General features: G+C 36.8%; 1 protein-coding gene across 1 annotated transcript in view; it reads right to left on the bottom strand.

The window, feature by feature from the left end:
* CNTN5 (contactin 5) overlaps positions 1–20,872 on the bottom strand; it is a 1,403,535-nt gene that overhangs the window by 55,072 nt on the left and 1,327,591 nt on the right. Inside the window, exon 18 of the mRNA XM_057553585.1 lies at positions 17,820–17,969. Coding sequence (XP_057409568.1) covers positions 17,820–17,969 — 150 coding nt within the window. The remainder of the gene's footprint in view (positions 1–17,819; positions 17,970–20,872) is intronic.

Raw genomic sequence — 20,872 nt, 5'->3', positions numbered from 1 at the left:
CATCACTGACAATAATTAACAGGTAAATAATATTACAAGTAGTATCTACCACAACCACCTACTTCATCTATTACATTGGAATTGCTAGTTTATACCCTAAATGTAGGATTTTGAAGATTTTTCTTTGAAGATACCCTCCCTATGATCATGGATTTTGTGGAAGGACTAGGCACTGAGCATCCTTTTCTATTTTATTCAACCCTCAAACATCATCTAAAAAGAGGATGCTTGGAACCTCTAGCTTAGGGTTGGAGAGTAGGCTATAGGCTATCTTGTGAGCACCTCTCTCTTGAAGCTCATTAAAGAAGTATGAGTAGAATGAAATACAAGTGATGATTTGAGGTCAAATCTTTCTTCTGGAGCTTTGGTAGTATCGTTCCATAGTCTATTAATGTTTTTATTTTTTGAAAAGCATATTTAGAGTTTTCAAAAGTTTTAACTTTGTGAGTAAAAAAAATAAAAAGAAACTAATGAAAAATGTGGTGAAAATTTCCACTTTGAGGAACCAAGAAAGCAAAATTTAATTTGTTTCTGTGTGGGTTACTTCCATATCAAATTATCCACATATGACCTAGATTCTTTTTTTTATCATTTGAAATTAGTCTTTGAAGTCTTCCTACTGTTACTAATTTCTTTTAAGAAGATAAAATAAATAAATGTAAATAAAGATAAAATAAAATAATGTAAATAAAGAAGATCATCCAATTTTAATGTATAATAAATGACACAAAAGAGGCACTATAGTTCATTGAGTTTTAATAGTATATGTGTATAAGCACCAACTGTTCTTTATTAAGAAAGGCTTACTAGATATAATAGGAAATACTAACAGAAAACTTAAGGCTTTAAAGACGTGGAAATAACCTAAATGTCAATGGATCAATGAATGGATAAAGAAAATGTGGTGTATTATACAATGGAATACTATTCAGCCATACAAAGAAGGGAACCCTGCCATTTGAGACAACATGGATGGACATCAGGGTCCTTATACTAAGTGAAATAAGCTGGACAGGGAAAGACAAATCCTTTATGATCTGACTTATATGTGGAATCTAAAAATATGGAACTGGTAGGAACAGAGAACAGATTGGTGATTGCCAGAGGTGGGAATGAAGGGTGGGGGAAATGGGGAAATGTGGTCAAAAGGTACGAAATTCCAGATATAAGATAAATAAGTTCTAGGGATATAATATACAACATGGTGACTATAGATAACAATACTGTTACCGTATACTTGAATGTTGCTAAGAGAGAAGATGTTAAAAGTTCTCATCACAAGGAAGAAAATGTGCTTGCGTGAGGTGATGGATGTTAACTAAACTTATGGTAATCATTTTGCAGTATATAAATATATCAAATCATTATGTTGTTCACCTTAAACTAATACAGTATTATATGTCAATTCTATCTCAATAAAACTGGAAAAACGAACAAACAAAAAAGAAAACCTAAGGCTTTAATAGATGCAACTCAAGCATTGTGTTTTGCTGTCAGGATCACAATGTTTGAATTGGGTACTCGAATTCTAATTGGCTTAAATTTCCTAATTACATGAAGATGATCAGTGGAACTCATGCTCATTGGTTTCCTTTTCACAGTTATTATCTCTGCAGTCAACACTGATTTTAATTATATCCTTTTATTTATAAAACAACATATTCATGATATGTAGAGATTTGACTTAATCGTTCAGAGCCCTTCTATTATAAAAGTTCTATAATTCTTGTTAGAAGCATAAAATTAATATAATCAAACATGTAATAAATGCTTTCATTGAGTTCAGAGAAATACATATTTACCTAAAACCAAATTTATTTTCAATATGATTATTGAAACTCTGATTTAGAATTAAGCAGCTAGATGCTTTTCTCCCTCCGTTGGCTACTGATAAATGTCATGAGCTTATTAGCTTAGAGAATCAAGTTTACATGCATGGTTAATGAGTTAAACTCTGATTCTTCAGAATTTCCTTTTGAACATAAGTCTTCCATGAATGAATAATGTGATTAATACTTTTCCAACAATCTATAAATGTCTTGCTGTTTTTTGTTTTTTGTTTTTTTTTTTATAAGATATGTGAGGTACATCCTTAACTTTTTTTTTTTTTTAATTTATGTATGTATGTATTTATTTATTTATTTTTGGCTGTGTTGGGTCTTCGTTTCTGTGCGAGGGCTTTCTCTAGTTGCGGCAAGTGGGGGTCACTCTTCATCGCGGTGCGCGGGCCTCTCACTATCGTGGCCTCTCTTGTTGCGGAGCACAGGCTCCAGACGCGCAGGCTCAGTAATTGTGGCTCATGGGCCTAGTTGCTCCACGGCATGTGGGATCTTCCCAGACCAGGGCTCGAACCCGTGTCCCCTGCATTGGCAGGCAGGTTCTCAACCACTGCGCCACCAGGGAAGCCCCATGTCTTGCTGTTTTAGTGCCTTATCTGACATGTTGAAATGTAGACTTTTGTCCCTTTTTATCTTATACATGTGGTTGTAAATGTTCAGAGTGACTAAAATATAGTGTACTACCTTAGTTTAATCTTGCATGAATTTAAGCTTGAGTCTCAAAGAACTCTTTCTAAGTGTAATAGTCTGAACAAAGTCAGTTACACTAAAAACATGCTTTAATTAGCATTCAACTAAACAAAAGAATACAGGATGAAATCGTTTACCAATCTCTCTTTTTTTTCCAGGAAACATTTCCAAATCTATTACAGTAGATGTTTACATGGCTCATTAAATAATATAGCTTTACTAGAGACCTGGGAGAGGTCACATAATTTAGGAGCAAATCCAGCAACTGGTTTGGGCAGAAAAGTGCAAAAGGATGGAAGGAGGGAATGGAGGTTGATAATATAGTGAAGGTGGGAGTCAGGAGAGAAATTTAAAAAAAAATTCCTACCTGAATTGAAGTATGTAACATACAAATATTTCAGTTAACTGATTATCATCTAAGCTCACTTTATAAAAAGAGATAAAGAGCTTCCAAAATTAAAAAAAACACCAGTGGTGTTTCCTAAAGAGTTCAGATAATGCTGTTATTCCTATCAATAGGGTAGATAAGGTGATATGTGTAAGTGGTAAAACTGTTCTTCTGGGACTGAGAAAGATCTGGGCTTGAATCTCAGTTCTACCATTCTAGCTGATGGGTTGAAAATATTTCCTAACCACTTTGTCCTTTAGTTGTCTCACAGAGATAATAATAGCACCTACTTTTTAAGGTTTTCATAATTATGTATCACAGTGCCTGGAACTGTAATTTATAACTATTACCTAATGTTATTATCTACTTCAAAAAGAAAATGATTTCAAAAAGAAAAAGTAGTTGTCTTCTATGATAAACACTAAGTTCAGTAGGAATCTATGCACATGTGATCGTGAAATAGACTGTTCTTTTGGAAATCTGGATAATACGGTTTCGATAGTACCATGGGAATTGTGCTTTCAGTTTTGGCTCAGTTTGTTTTAATTTGAAAATCTAGGCAATATATCAGTTTTGATTTACAACTTTCGTTGCTAGGATATTTCAGAGAATGTAAGATTTCTCTGATTTACGAACCTTCTCATAAATAGCAATAGTCAGGACCACAGGAGGTACGTATAGACAATAAAATGTGTTTCCCTTCACTCATTTTCTCTGAACTTTATTCCACAAGGAAGTAGAAGCAGAGGATAGGCATAATAATCTTTTAGCAAGATTTGTTGGAACGCGTGGTAAAATGAAGAGAAAGAAAAAGGCAAGAGGAAGAAGGGAGGGGTGGGAGGAAGATAACTTGGGAGTCATCACCTTTGGTTTAAGATTAGAATTCCAGCTCTGCCACTTACTTATTAGGTAACCTTGTACAAGTTTTTAACTCTCTTATTCTGCTTTTCATCTGTAAGATGGGGATAAACCTGCTTGCTTTAGAGGGTTGATGTGAGAATTAAATGCTATAAAGAAAGGCAAGGGCTTAGTATAGGGCTTGGAACATGGTTCATGATTTATGACTGGTATATGGCATTATAGGGACTAGGAAGACGGGAGAAGTTTAACTTGAATGTCTCACATTTACTCCTGGATTGATAACCTCTCATTACCCTTTTGTCTTTCATGCTCAAGTCTTCTACTGCTCTTCCCTCGTCTTGCTATTAATCAGAAAGGGGCATGCCTAACAATTAACCATGTTTCATTTAGAAAGACATTTGTTAAATTTACCATCTCTGTTTGCAAAGTGTCTCCGAAACTGGAGATATATTCCCTGAATATATTTTGCAGAAGATACTTTCCTGGACCAAAGTGGTTTCATTATTTAAAATACTGTCTGCTGTATGAGCCATACTATTACCTTCTTTTTTCCTAATTATTGAGATTTGGTCTTAGAGGTCTGTTGCTTGCTATGCTTTTTGTCTGCTCTTAATGTTACTAAGAACAATTTCTTTTATTTAATATAATTAAATTACTCATTGGGTTGAAGAAAGCTATAATGTTCATTTAATAGTATTTTCTTTTGGAGTTTCCCAATTATTTCAGTTGACTGCTTTACGTTTTTTATATCATATATTTTTTTAGAAACGTAGACTAGAAAGACCTTTAAAAACCCCACAGCTTTATGCCTTTTCTCTGCACACACCAGTGCCTGACAATAGTATGCAGATTTTTAAATTGCTCCCTATAAATAATTCTGCCTGAGTCTCATTTGGTCTGGCCTTCAAAGCTCCATTAAATGCCATTTACAAGGCCAACCCACATGCCCCTGGGAAAACTAATTCAGCCCCATCTTATAATAGTATTTTATTGTGTTCTTTCCATAACTTTTGAACTCAGTGAAGTTTCCTATGTAATTATCATGGACAAGAAATGTGAATATACAAATATGAACAAAGCAAGATCCTTTCAGAAGTAGGAAGGTAATGTACAGGGAAAGAAACTGTAGTAGGAAGTTTAATGAGTCTTTTCTGGACTTGGGATGAGACACATGTAACCTCAGATGCTAAAGTGAGGTTGGCTAGACAAAACCACAGAACTACTAGGAAATAGAGAAAACCAATTTCATGACCCTTTCCCATTACCCACCTCCAGCCATATACATAAGATTTTAGCACAAGCAGTGTTTTGGAAGAAGGCTGTCAGCTTAGCAGATGGATGTGCTGTGGCATATCCCTCCAACCCCAGCTGTCGCTAGGAGCAAAGTGGGAGTATCATTTCCCCCTCAAGCTAAGTGACAAGAGAAGCAAAACAGCTGATGAGGAGAGTAGAGATGCTTACCTCTCACATCCTGGCTGGATACTGTTGAGCTTCAGAATTTTGTAAGATGGCTCAGTCCTGCACTATGCTACTAGAGCAGAGACCAAAATAGTTCTTGAGAACATATGGCATTTCTAGAGTTTGGCAGGTCAGAAATGCGAAATGATTATCATGGGCAAAGCAGACACTGTGGAAGGTAGGTTTGAATAAGCCTGTTGGTATCACAGCCAATAAAGCTGCCTGCTAGGAGATAGGATAGTCTCTTAAGAACCCAATGTACCCTGAGAGAGAAAGAAGCAGAATGTGGACAAATGTCATCTCCTGGAGCGCTCAACATTTACGTGAGAACAACAAATTGCAACACGTGAAGTCATTTTTCATTTTCTTCTTTTCTGACCTGGGAAGTGACCAGAATAGCAGTTGGAAGGTCAGGGAGGAAGTAGAAAGAAGAAAGAAAAGACAAATCGTAACCTTTGAGTCAAGCCTGTGCTGGGATGGAGGGACAGAAACATGGAACTGGATATGAGATGAAAGTGTTTATTAAGTTAATATAGAATTTTATTTTATTTTATTTTTTTTACTTTTTTGGTACTAGATGTTTATTTCAGACTCTTTTGTCACAGAGGTAAATAAACAATCAAAATGTTACACATATCTATTGTATTCCAAGACAAATCTTTGGAGGAAAAAAAAAAATATGTACCTATTAGAACTTACTGTTTCAACTCTACCTGGAGCTATACACATGAGATACAGATATTCAGTTTCATAACTGCCTCGTTCCAAATAGACCACTCAGTATTTAAAAAGAAAAAAGAAATAAAAGAAGCACTCACAAATCACTAGTTATACTTGCATGGCTAATACATAAGTTAGTTTGAAAATACTGAGAATAACCTCTTCTCTGTTTTATTTGTTTTATTTTTTTTAACATCTTTATTGGAATATAACTGCTTCACAATGGCGTGTTAGTTTCTGTTTTATAAGAAAGTGAATCAGTTATACATATACATATGTTCCCATATCTCTTCCCTCTGGCGTCTCCCTCCGTCCCACTCTCCCTATCCCACCCCTCTAAGTGGTCACAAAGCACTGAGCTGATCTCCTGGTGCTACGCGGTTGCTCCCCACTAGCTATCTATTTTACGTTTGGTAGTATATATATGTCCATGAGACTCTCTCACTTTGTAACAGCTTACCCTTCCCCCTCCCCATATCCTCAAGTCCATTCTCTAGTAGGTCTGTGTCTTTATTCCCATCTTGCCCCTAGGTTCTTCATGACTTTTTTTTTTTTCCCTTAGATTCCATATATATGTGTTAGCATATGGCATTTGTTTTTCTCTTTCTGACTTACTTCACTCTGTATGACAGACTCTAGGTCCATCCACCTCACTACAAATAACTCAATTTTGTTTCTTTTTATGGCTGAGTAATATTCTATTGTATATATGTGCCACACCTTCTTTATCCATTCATCTGTTGATGGACACTTAGGTTGCTTCCATGTCATGGCTATTGTAAATAGAGATGCAATGAACATTTTGGTACATTAATCTTTTGAAATTATGGTTTTCTCAGGGTATATGCCCAGTAGTGGGACTGCTGGGTCATATGGTAGTTCTATTTTTAGTTTTTTAAGGAACCTCCATACTGCTCTCCATAGTGGCTGTGTCAATTTACATTCCCACCAACAGTGCAAGAGGGTTCTCTTTTCTCCACACCCTCTCCAGCATTTATCATTTGTAGATTTTTTGATGAGGGCCATTCTGACTGGTGTGAGGTGATACCTCACTGTAGTTTTGATTTGCATTTCTCTAGTGATTAATGATGTTGAGCATTCTTTCATGTGTTTGTTGGCAATCTGTATATCTTCTTTGGAGAAATGTCTATTTAGGTCTTCTGCCCATTTTTGGATTGGGTTGTTTGTTTTTTGATATTGAGCTGCATGAGCTGCTTGTAAATTTTGGAGATTAATCCTTTGTCAGTTGCTTCATTTGCAAATATTTTCTCCCATTCTAAGGGTTACCTTTTGGTCTTCTTTATGGTTTCCTTTGCTGTGCAAAAGCTTTTAAGTTTCATTAGGTCCCATTTGTTTATTTTTGTTTTTATTTCCATTTCTTTAGGAGGTGGGTCAAAAAGGATGTTGCTGTGAGTTATGTCATAGAGTGTTCTGCCTATGTTTTCCTCTAAGAGTTTGGTAGTGTCTGGTCTTACATTTAGGTCTTTAATCCATTTTGAGTTTATTTTTGTGTATGGTGTTAGGGAGTGTTCTAATTTCATACTTTTACATGTACCTGTCCAGTTTTCCCAGCACCACTTATCGAAGAGGCTGTCTTTTCTCCAGTGTATATTCTTGCCTCCTTTATCAAAGATAAGGTGACCACATGTGTGTAGGTTTATCTCTGGCCTTCCTATCCTGTTCCATTGATCTATATTTCTGTTTTTGTGTCAGTACCATGCTGTCTTGATTACTGTAGCTTTGTAGTATAGTCTGAAGTCAGGGAGTCTGATTCCTCCAGCTCCATTTTTCTTTCTCAAGATTGCTTTGTCTGTTCGAGGTCTTTTCGTTTCCATACAAATTGTGAAATATTTTGTTCTAGTTCTGTGAAAAATGCCAGTGGTAATTTGATAAGGATTGCATTGAATCTGTAGTTTGCTTTGGGTAGTAGAGTCATTTTCACAATGTTGATTCTTCCAATCCAGGAACATGGTATATCTCTCCATCTATTTGTATCGTCTTTAATTTCTTTCATCAGTGTCTTATACTTTTCTGCATACAGCTCTTTTGTCTCCTTAGGTAGGTTTATTCCTAGATATTTTATTCTTTTTGTTGCAATGGTAAATGGGAGTGTTTTCTTAATTTCACTTTCAGATTTTTCATCATTAGTGTATAGGAATGCTAGAGATTTCTGTGCATTAACTTTGTATCCTGCTACTTTACCAAATTGATTGATTAGCTCTAGTAGTTTTCTGGTAGCATCTGTAGGATTCTCTATGTGTAGTATCATGTCATCTGCAAACAGTGACAGCTTTATTTCTTCTTTTCCGTTTTGATTTCCTCTTATTTCCTTTTCTTCTCTGATTGCTGTTGCTAAAACTTCCAAAACTATGTTGAAAAATAGTGGTGAGAGTGGGCAACCTTGTCTTGTTCCTGATCTTCGTGGAAATGATTTCAGTTTTTCACCATTGAGGATGATGTTGGCTGTGGGTTTGTCATATATGGCCTTTATTATGTTGAGGAAAGTTCCCTCTATGCCTACTTTCTGCAGGATATTTATCATAAATGGGTGTTGAATTTTGTCGAAAGCTTTCTCTGCATCGATGGAGATGATCATATGGATTTTCTCCTTCAATTTGTTAATATGGTGTATCATATTGTTTGATTTGCATATATTTAAAAATCCTTGCATTCCTGGGATAAGCCCCACTTGATCATGGTGTATGATCCTTTATTGTGCTCTTGAATTCTGTTTGCTAGTATTTTGTTGAGGATTTTTGCATCTGTGTTCATCAGTGATATTGGCCTGTAGTTTTCTTTCTTTGTGACATCTTTGTCTGGTTTTGGTATCAGGGTGATGGTGGCCTCGTAGAATGAGTTTGGGAGTGTTCCTCCGTCTGCTATATTTTGGAAGAGTTTGAGAAGGATAGGTGTTAGCTCTTCTCTAAATGTTCGATAGAATTCGCCTGTGAAGCCATCTGGTCCTGGGCTTTTTTTTGTTGGAAGATTTTAATCACAGTTTCAATTTCAGTGCTTTTGATTGGTCTGTTCATATTTTCTATTTCTTCCTGGTTCAGTTTCAGAAGGTTGTGCATTTCTAAGAATTTGTCCATTTCTTCCAGGTTGTCCAATTTATTGGCATAGAGTTGCTTGTAGTCATCTCTCATGATCCTTTGTATTTCTGCAGTGTCAGTTGTTACTTCTTTTTCATTTCTAATTCTATTGATTTGCGTCTTCTCCCCTTTTTTTTCTTGATGAGTCTGGCTAATGGTTTATCAATTTTGTTTATCTTCTCATAGAACCAGCTTTTAGCTTTATTGATTTTTGCTATTGTTTCCTTCATTTCTTTTTCATTTATTTCTGATCTGATCTTTATGATTTCTTTCCTTCTGCTAACTTTTGGGGTATTTTTCTTCTTCTTCTTTCTCTAATTGCTTTAGGTGTAAGGTTAGGTTGTTTATTTGAGATGTTTCTTGTTTCTTAAGATAGGATTGTATTGCTATAAACTTCCCTCTTAGAACTGCTTTTGCTGCATCCTATAGGTTTTGGGTCATCGTGTTTTCATTGTCATTTGTTTCTAGGTATTTTTTGATTTCCTCTTTGATTTCTTCAGTGATCTCTTGGTTATTTATTAGTGTATTGATTAGCCTCTGTGTGTTTGTATTTTTTAAAGATTTTTTCCTGTAATTGACATCTAGCCTCATAGCGTTGTGGTCAGAAAAGATACTTGATACAATTTCAATTTTCTTATATTTACTGAGGCTTGATTTGTGACCCAGGATATGACCTGACCTGGAGAATGTGCCATGAGCACCTGAGAAGAAAGTGTATTCTGTTTTTTTGGATGGAATGTCCTGTAAATATAAATTAATTCCATCTTGTCTAATGTATCATTTACAGCTTGTGTTTCCTTATTTATTTTCACTTTGGATGATCTGTCCATTGGTGAAAGGGGTGTATTATAGTCCTCTACTATGATTGTGTTACTGTTGATTTCCCCTTTTATGGCTGTTAGTATTTGCCTTATGTATTGAGGTGCTCTTATGTTGGGTGCATAAATATTTACAATTGTTATATCTTCCTCTTGGATTGATCCCTTGATCATTATGTAGTGTCCTTCTTTGTCTCTTGTAATAGGCTTTATTTTACAGTCTATTTTGTCTGATATGAGAATTGCTACTCCAGCTTTCTTTTGATTTCCATTTGCATGGAATATCTTTTTCCATCCCCTCACTTTCAGTCTATACGTGTCCCTAGGTCTGAGGTTGGTCTCTTGTACACAGCATATATATAGGTCTTGTTTTTGTATCCATTCAACCAGTCTATGTCTTTTGTTTGGAGCATTTAATCCATTTACATTTGAGGTAATTATCAATATGTATGTTCCTATTATCATTTTCTTATTTGTTTTGGGTTTGTTATTGTAGCTTTTTTCCTTCTCTTCTGTTTCCTGCCTAGAGAAGTTCCTTTAGCATTTGTTGTAAAGCTGGTTTGGTGGTGCTGAATTGTCTTAGCTTTTGCTTGTCTGTAAAGGTTTTAATTCCTCCATCAAATCTGAATGAGATCCTTGCTGGGTAGAGTAATCTTGGTTGTAGGTTTTTCTCCTTCAACACTTTAAATATGTCCTGCCACTGCCTTCTGGCTTGCACAGTGCCTGCTGAAGGATCAGCTGTTAACGTTATGGGGATTCCCTTGTGTGTTATTTGTTGTTTTTCCCTTTCTGCTTTTAATATTTTTTCTTTGTATTTAATTTTTGATAGTTTGATTAATATGTGCCTTGGCATGTTTCTCCTTGGATTTATCCTGTATGGGACTCTCTGTGCTTCCCTGACTTGATTAACTATTTCCTTTCCCATATTAGGGAAGTTTTCAATTATAATCTCTTCAAATATTTTCTCAGTCCCTTTCTTTTTCTCTTCTTCTTCTGGGACCCCTATAATTTGAACGTTGGTGCGTTTAATGTTGTCCCAGAGGTCTCTGAGACTGTCCTCAATTCTTTTCATTCTTTTTTGTTTATTCGGCTCTGCAGTAGTTATTTCCACTATTTTATCTTCCAGGTCACTTATCCGTTCTTCTGCCTCAGTTATTCTGCTATTGATTCCTTCTAGAGAATTTTTAATTTCATTTATTGTGCTGTTCATTATTGTTTGTTTGTTCTTTAGTTCTTCTATGTCCTTGTTAAACCTTTCTTGTATATTCTGTATTCTACTTCCAAGATTTTGGATCATCTTTACTATCATTATTCTGAATTGTTTTTCAGGTAGACTGCCTATTTCCTCTTCATTTGTTAGGTCTGGTGGGTTTTTACCTTGCCTCTTCTTCTGCTGTGTGTTTTTCTGTCTTCTCATTTTGCTTAACTTACTGTGTCTGGGGTCTCCTTTTCGCAGGCTGCAGGTTACTAGTTCCCATTGTTTTTGGTGTCTGTCCCCAGTGGCTAAGGTTGGCTCAGTGTGTTATGTAAGCCTCCCGGTGGAGGGGACTAGTGCCTCTGTTCTGGTGGATGAGGCTGGAACTTGTCTTTCTGGTGGGCAGGTCCATGTCTGGTTGTGTGTTTTGAGGTGTCTGTGGCCTTATTATGATTTTAGGCAGCCTCTCTGCTAATGGATGGGGTTGTGTTCCTGTTTTGCTAGTTGTTTGGCATAGGTTGTCCAGCACTGTAGCTTGCTGGTCGTTGAGTGAAGCTGGGTCGTGGCGTTGAGATGGAGATCTCTGGGAGATTTTCGCCCTTTGATATTACGTGGAGCTGGGAGGTCTCTTGTGGACCAGTGTCCTGATGTTGGCTCTCCCGCCTCAGAGGCACAGCCCTGACCCCTGTCTGGAGCACCAAGAGCCATTCATTCCTCACAGCTCAGAATAAAAGGGAGAAAAATTAGAAAGAACAAAAGAAAGAGAGAAAGAAGATAAAATAAAATACAATAAAATAAAGTAAAATAAAATAAAATAAAATAATTAAAATAAAAAATAATTATTAAGAAAAAATTTTAAAAAGTAAAAAACAAAAAGAAAAACAAAAACGGATGGACAGAACCCTAGGACAAATGGTAAAAGCAAAGCTATACACACAAAATCACACACAGAAGCATACACATACACACTCACAAAAAGAGAAAAAGGGAAAAAATATATATATCCTGCCCCCAAAGTCCACCTCCTCAGTTTGGGATGATTCGTTGTCTATTCAGGTATTCCACAGATGCAGGTACATCAAGTTGTTTGTGGAGCTTTAATCTGCTTCTTCTGAGGCTGCTGGGAGAAATTTCCTTTTCTCTTCTTTGTTCGCACAGCTCCTGGGGTTCAGCTTTGGATTTGGACCCACCTCTGCATGTAGGTCATCTGAGGGTGTCTGTTCTTCGCTCAGACAGGGCAGGGTTAAAGGAGCAGCTGATTCAGGGCCTCTGGCTCACTCAGGCCAGGGGGAGAGGGGGTACAAATGCGGGGCGAGCCTGCAGCAGAAGAGGCCAGCGTGACGTTGCACCAGCCTGAGGTGCGCCATGCATTCTCCTGGGGAAGTTGTCCCTGGATCACTGGACCCTGGCAGTGGCGGGCTGCACAGGCTCCCAGGAGGGGCGGTGTGGAGAGTGACCTGTGCTTGCACACAGGCTTCTTGGTGACGGCAGCAGCAGCCTTAGCGTTTCATGCCCATCTCTGGGGTCTGCACTGATACCCGCAGCTCGCGCCCGTCTCTGGAGCTCCTTTAAGCGGCGCTCTTAATCCCCTCTCCTCGTGCACCACGAAACAAAGAGGCAAGAAAAAGTCTCTTGCCTCTTCGGCAGCTGCAGACTTTTTCCCGGACTCCCTCCCAGCTAGCTGTGGTGCGCTAACCCCTTCAGGCTGTGTTCACGCTGCCAACCCCAGTCCTCTCCCTGCTATCCGACCGAAGCCCGAGCCTCAGCTCCCAGCCCCGCCCGCCCCGGCGGGTGAGCAGACAAGCCTCTCAGGCTGGTGAGTGCTGCTCGGCACCGAGCCTCCATGCGGGAATCTCTCCGCTTTGCCCTCCACACCTCTGTGACTGCGCTCTCTTCCATGGCTCCGAAGTTTCCCCCCTCTGCCACCCGCAGTCTCCACCCGCGAAGGGGCTTCCTAGTGTGTGGAAACCTTTCCTCCTTCACAGCTCCCTCCCACTGGTGCAGGTCCCGTCCCTATTCTTTGTCTCTGTTTTTTCTTTTTTCTTTTGCCCTACCCAGGTACGTGGGGAGTTTCTTGCCTTTTGGGAGGTCTGAGGTCTTCTGCCAGCGTTCAGTAGGTGTTCTATCAGAGCTGTTCCACATGTAGATGTATTTCTGATGTGTTTGTGGAGAGGAAGGTGATCTCCGTGTCTTACTTTTCCGCCATCTTGAAGCTCCTCCTCAATATAGAATTTTTTAATAGCTGAAAATGAGACTGTCCTAGTACCTAAAAGAGCCTTGGATATAGTTGGAGCTGAAGCCAGAGATGAGATGGAACATATTGGATAACAGTGGTGGGAGAAGAATAAAAGTCTTTTATGTTTAAACTGTATGTATTTCAGTCTGTTCAGTAAACCAGTTACCTAACTGTAACATAATATAGTACAGAAAGTGCTAAGGCTAGGAAAGATTTTCATCTAATTGTTTACTTGATAGTCATATTTATCTGGTTGACCATTAATCTCTTAAATGTAGAAAAAAGTTTTTCCTTGTGTGGCCAAAAATATGTTATGTGACATTTTCCATTTCAAAATCTGAAGAGGATGACAGGACAGACTACAATGCACTAAGACACTAGAAAGTTATTGAATATGCAACAATGTGTTTAAGCAAAGTCTTTCATTTGACACTTCTTCTTCTCTGCTCCTTTTGTCTTATCTATGCTATAAGAACCAAAGAAAATGGCTACATGTTGTGACAATATCATGATCCACTTATGGATGAGGATGGCTAGACAAGAAAAGAAGCATGGAGAGCCCAGACATGGAGGTGGAGAAGGGGGATGTAGAGGGGAACATGGTGGTCTGTACTGTGCACCACACTCCAAAAGGCTCTCTTGACTCCCCAACCATTCAGGTGGGTTGAGGGGCCAGGATGGATGACACTCAGTCTGCTGTGGAGACTTCTCAACAGGACGGTGTCTTGGAGGCAACTGCAAGCCAAGAGACTGAATGGCTCTTACTATGTTGACAAACATATATTTAACCTGAAAATGTTTCCTCTATATGAAAATAGCAACATGCATAATTACTGTCATTTAAATTTATATTTAATAAAGTAGTAACTCATTTAAATTCATGATAATAATAATAAATGGCTAATGTTAAGCACTTACCATGTGCCAAACTCTTTACCTTCATTATCTTATTTAACACAATAATCCAAGGGAGTAGGTTGCTATATGATCTGCATTTTATAAGTGAAAAAATTGAGCCTTGAACATTGCATATAGCTTATCTATGTTTATTGCTAGTAAGTGGCAGAGAAGAACATTAACCCATATCTGCATAACTCTGAACCTCAAACTCTTAATTACAGGTATTAGGTAGTACCTTCTTTTATTTCTCTGTCTCTATCAGTTCATCATAATTTGAAATAAAAAACTGCAGGTATTGAGATTTAAACCAAGAGCTTTAATAATAATAGAAATTTTATAGAACAGAGAAGACCAAACCTTTCTAAACTATAGATTACATAGTTAATGGTATCTTCTCTCCTTTGCATTTATCTTTCAACAGTTAGTGTTATAAATATGTAACACAGAATATTAAAGTTCAGTTAAATGAGAGAATTACTCAATTAAATGAGAGAATTTTCCTTGCTAAATTCATATTTACATATTTTACTATTTCTACCAGAGTGTTTATTTCAAAATTCATTTCCTAAAATGTGATTTTTCTCTCCTGAGTGTCATCTTTTTAAATGGTAGAAAAAGCATTCCCAGTATTCAACGCAAACTTATATACTGGTTTGAAGATAGTAACACATTTCCACATTTACAAATTTCTTTCTTTCTCTCTCTCTCTCTCTGTAGCTAACAAACTCACTAAAACTTGTAAGAAAATTGAACTATAAATAAATAAATATAAACATACATTAAAGTGCAAACATATACAGGTATCCCTTGCTTTTCAAAAGTTTGCTTTATACCACTTTGTTTTTACAAAAGACCTACATTAGTACCTGTTTTCACAAACTGAAAAAAATCTGAAGAGATTTTCACTTTTATGAAAAAAGGTGAAAAATGAAAATTGGTTCCTCACTTTATGCCATTTTGGCTTACAAAAGTTTTCTTAGGAATGCTTTCCTTTTGGATAGCTAGGGAAATTGTATCACGATTTTGACATCCTAAAAATAATAAGTTGACTAAACCAATTTATCTTATATTTATTGATTACGAAGAGTATTTTGATGACCATAAAATTCAAAATATACCCTACAGGATATTGCAAAGAAAAATTAACCTTTTTTGGTGTGTGGGCAAGAAACAATCTAAGGTAAAAATGCTTTACTAAAACTGCTTTGGGATTTAGAATATTCTAGTAAAGAGGAGAATTTTAAAGTGACATAAAACTTTCGACTCAATATCCCGAGTGTGAGACCTTTCCTCTTCCAGGCAGCTCCATTGGTTTTCAAAGATTACTTGGTCCATTAGAACAGCATCATCTTTTAAAATACAGGACATGTACTTAATAGAGGCAGAGTGCATCACTTGAGAGGGTGTCTCAGGATGTTAGTGTCCCTTTTAATCTGTGCTGCCTGACAAAACAGGCACAAAACTCAACCCTTGGTTCAACACCATTAGCAGCTTTAGCCCTGTGTGGTACCAAAGCACAAGAAGCATAAAGTAGGCAGTACAGCCTTCCTCAACTCACTTTCAAAAAAGAGTATTTCATGTATTTTTCATGCTATTTCTCTTCTCTTCCATAAGATTTTAATGGACTAGAGTATGTCATGTGTATAGAACTCATGATAAAACGGAGAGACAGGCACTATATGATTGAAGTAGCTGCAGAAATAGACAAGGGACAAGTCTTTTAAAATGCATCATCTGAATACGATTTAACTTGAAAAGTGAAAGTGTTGTTAAAGTATTTTTAATAGCACAAAGAGATTTGTACTACAGAAAGTCTAAATGGATTATTCACCCCAAACGGATTATTTATTTTGAAATGAATATTTATAGAGAGCATCTGAATTAGGCAGTAATCTTTGCCTTTGTTTAAACACAATTAACAATATGCAAATTAAGGCAGTACTTTTTAGAAAATATGTGAGCCTAAGTACTAATATTGGCAGTCATTTCAATATCTGCACAGTGAGTACATAAAATGAGGAACAACTAACCTGTTATGCTCTTAATTAATGAACACCTGTGCACAATGAAAGCATGGCTGATTTCATGAATGCATGAAAATCCAACCAAGCAATTAACGTTCAATTTAAAATTCACACTATTGAAAAAGTAGCAGAAAAAAAAACAACTTGTAATAGGCAAATCACAAAAGCAGAAAAGTTGGATTTTTCTGTGAATGAATCTTTTCCAACATATTTAGACTAGCTTTTCTTTTCTTGGTTGCTTAATTTTTATATGAAAAGAATTTGAACATCTTTTTAATGATTATTCACACTTTATGTAATAAGTTGATCATTTGGGATTCTTTTCTTTCTTTCTCTTTTTAAGAACCAGACTGAGTGTGTTTTAGAGAAAGAACCAACTCTTTTGATAATTTATTTTAATTATTATAAGCTTCGTTCAATTTCTAAGAAGTCACAAATCACATTTTTGGTCCAATTCTATAACTATGATACAAAATGTACAATTCACAGTTCATTCTTAACCTTCTTTGTACATGTGTCTCTGACCTGGGTCCTGATGTGGGTAGCAGCATATAAAGGAAAGAAAAGGAATATTCCTTTTTAATCTTTCAACAAAGACATATGGAATACTAGTGCCAAACATTGTTCTAGGTATTGAAGATAAAACAGTGAACAAATAAGACAAAATTCTCATCCTTAGTGTACTTACGTTGTAATGATTATTGAGATTCATGTTATCATTGAGTGTAAAGACATTAATTTGTTTCTCTCCTCCTCATATCTGTAATCTACCCCCCTCTGCATTTCTCTGTTGTTTTAATCATTCTTATCAACATTATTGATATTTGTGTTTGCCTAAGCTAGTGCCTTACTAAATATTTTTTATATACAATCTTATAGGGACATAAAGATAAATCTCAATAAGACTTTGTCCAAAGTAATCAAAACTCTACTAACAATTTTTCTTTATTCTGCTTCTTCCAGATGATGGACAAGATATCTTAACATTTGTTTTTAAATAAAACTGTTAATTTTCCTTGTGTGGTCTTTAGAAAGATTCTATCAGAGATACTTCATTCTAAAAGGCCAGAAGAATACTGTTTTTTTTTCTAAGTTAGGAAGCAGTTATTTTACACATAGACATCAAGATGGCAGTGGGTCAAGTTAAGACTATGTTTGTCTTTGCAAAGTGTAATTTATACCAGCTCAGACGGTGAAGGGCAACATAAAGAGTTTAAGGAAGTACCCTATAATTAGAGGTAACTGTTATCACTGGAGAAAAAGAGGGTGAGCTAATCTATTCTGAATTTTATAGGTCTGCTGTATTGAATGAGTGTATAATTAGAAGAAGAAACTAACTGCTTCAGTTTCATGGTGACTTGATGCGGGCAAGGGTTGGGAGGAAATTGAAGCACCTAGACCTGTACTTGTAGAAACAAGGAGAGAATGTTCTGAAAACAGATGAAATGAAAGAATTATTTTGAAGGAAAAGATTTTATGATGTCTAGGTAAATGAATTAGGAAAAATTATACTAAAGCAAGCTTTAATGGTTAATTCAACTTGCTTTAAAAGTGATTAGGGATATACCAAATAGAATGCTGACTCTCCAATATTCTTACCTGCTTCATTTGTGCGGATCTTTCGAGATGGGGTGCTTGGATCTCCAGTCCCAATTGGATTGGTGGCCACCACTCTGAATTCATATTCCACCCAGGGGTTCAGGTCCACTGCCATGGCTGATTCCATGTCCCCTGTTATGATTTCTGGGACTATGGAGAGGAAGGAGATTTCATGCCATTAAGTGAACTGGAAATGCTTATAGATTGTGATCAAAGATATCACAGGCACTGACATAATTGGCAGGCTGCTGCGTACATCCTTATAACACGTGGTCATGTGTCACCTCCCATCTCATTAGTAAAATGAAAATCAATCCTCAGAAGTAAGCACTTGCACATGTCAGTTTGTTATAGTTAGAATTCTTTCATCTTATGTTTACAAATCGATTGACATAACATAACTTGCCATGATCATTTTGTCAACTCCTCAGCCCCAGATAAGATGCCAACTAGTGCTCTAATTTAAGCAAATAGTTCTCATATTTCTAGAGAAATTTCTTGAGCAGTTTGCTTCTCACAGTTCTGGCAAACATGCTTAGCCACTTGGCAGCTCCAAGCAGCAGAGTAAGAATATATTCCTCTAATTTAAAAACTCCAGTTTGTGGTTTCAAAGTGGAAGCTCTGAACTCTCCTTGGAGTGATTTTTGCACTACATTTAGATTTTATTAAAACATAAAATTGTGTGTAAATATAATTACCACAGAGTAAAGTATTTTTTACATAGCGTTTATGCTCTATTTGACTGCTTTTCTTGTTCACTCATCTCTACTGTGTAGGAAATATTTCTGGAAGAACATTTGTTATAGAGGTGAAAAGGGGGAAAGTAGAAAACTTCCCTTATGAAGTGCAAACGTTCTCTGGATTTATATCAGCCCTGGATTTCTGTTTAAGCATGGCAGGCCAGTGGCAGGGGGAAACCCTTGATTTGATGACTTGATGGACTTTTACTATGACAAGGTGGAATTAAATGCATCTTGGATTTCCCATGAAAATCTCTTTTGAAATGTAATAGTAGAATATTACCAAATAATTAGCTCCCTGAAAGGTGAATGATCAGTGCATAGGCAGTGTGGGCTGCCTGACAAATCTCACAGCCCTACAGAGCTGACTTTTTAAAGCAGTGAAATGAAGACATGAAAAAAGTCTGTCCCCTTTTGCTGCACTGACAAATGAGCAACATGCTTGGAGTCTAAGAGGTAGGGGATAAAGACCACTGTTCAGTCCATAACTTGGTAGAATGCTGAGCTGTGTCTGTCAAACATAAAGGTGGGAAGAAGAGATACCAAGACACTCAGCTCTCCCTAGACCCCAATATACACTGCTTCACCAATACTTGCCTTGGGTCCCTCAGGACTTACTGTTTCATTGACTTCTGTTTATGTCAGTCACTTCAAGCAACTCCAAACAGATAGGTCGTGCCTCATCCGTTTTATTCGAATCCCCATAGAACTCTGCACATTTCCTCTTTCTGTCTCAGTTGTCATCCTTCCCTACTGTTTAAAATCCTTTTACTAGGGCCTTTGGAATTCATAATCTGTCATTAGCAAAATTGCCATATACTCATTCTTCTTTCTGAACATTCTTCCAACTTTTTACTACAGTAGAAACATGAATCCCCTCTAAGGCAACTTTATGCCTCTCAAGGGGTGGCCCTCTTAAGATATTGTAAAGAAGAGGGCAATCCATCTCAGTTGTGTCTCTCTCCTCCCCACCTCCCCCTCAAATGTCTCTAATGCAAGCATGCAGGTATTTTTCCCACTTAAAAACAAATCAAAACAAAATTGTCTCAAAATTTTCTCTCCTTCCAGCCTTCACCCAGTCTCTAGTCTTTATGTTTCTTTTATAGCAAAACTTCTCGAGAGTTATTTGTACCTTATTTGCTATCTCCAATTATTCTCTTTCTATTCACTCTTGAACCCGCTCCAATCAAGCTCTTACCTCCAGCATTCCACCATAACTGCTCCTGTCAAGATCACCAATGGTCTCTATTGCTAAAATAGAGACCATTGGTCTCTGTTCCTTAGCTTGTTTGTTCTAACATCATGCTTTGACACAGTTGATCATGCTCTGCTCTTTGAAATACTTTTCAAAACTTCTGTTTTTCTCCTTTCTGATTATGCCTTATCAGTCTCCATTGCTAGTTTCTTTTCATCTTCCAGGTGCACCGCAGTTCTACTCCCATTTTTTTTAACTCCATGGTGATCTTATCTAGTCTCATGGTTTTTAATACCTTCTGTATGCTGATGACGCCAATATATTCAGCCATGAACTTCCTCCCTAGACTCCAAATTCACATTTCCTATGACCTATTCAACCTTTCTATTTAGATGGGATTCTTAACCTTAATTTCCCCCACCTACTTCTTCAGTATTCCTTACTCAGTGAATGACAATTTCTGTATCCAAAATTTGGGGGTCATCCTGGATTTCTTTCTTTTTCCCCTGCACTACTCCAACTCATAAGCAAATTATGACATCTCTGACTTCAAGTGTTTTGATTTCTCCACTTCCCTTTGCAGCAAAACTTCTTAAAAGAGTTGTCTGCATTAACTTTTCTCCATTTTCTCTTGAACCAATTCTTGTGAGACTTTAGTCCTTACTATTTTACTAAAACTTCTAGTGTCAAGATCATGAATGACCTCTATGTTGCTTAAATCAATGATCAATTCTCATTCCTCATCATACTTTCTAAGTCAGCAGCATTTGACCCAGTTGATTACTCTTTCTCTTCCTTGATAGATTTTACTCTTTTGTCTGTCAGGATATCACATTCTTTTTTTTTTTTTTTTTTAACAGATGGTTGCTTCCCCTCTGTATCCTTTGGATGGCTCCTCTTTTCCACAACTTCTTTCTATTGGTTACTTGAGGGCTCAGTTTTCATACTCCTTTCTTCTTTATTTTATGCTTATATCCTTGGAGATGTCATGCAGTCTTATGGTATTAAATGAAATTTATATGCCAATAATTTCCTAATTTATATCTTTATTCTAAACCTCACTCTTAAACTCCAGCCTCGTATATCTAATTGCCGTCTGATCTCTTTAAAGGCGTCTC

The sequence above is a fragment of the Balaenoptera acutorostrata genome, chromosome 9 (assembly GCF_949987535.1).
Source record: "Balaenoptera acutorostrata chromosome 9, mBalAcu1.1, whole genome shotgun sequence".
In the NCBI taxonomy this organism is placed as follows: domain Eukaryota; kingdom Metazoa; phylum Chordata; class Mammalia; order Artiodactyla; family Balaenopteridae; genus Balaenoptera; species Balaenoptera acutorostrata.
Note: the sequence above shows the minus strand (reverse complement) of the source record. Positions and strands in the feature narration are given on the sequence as shown.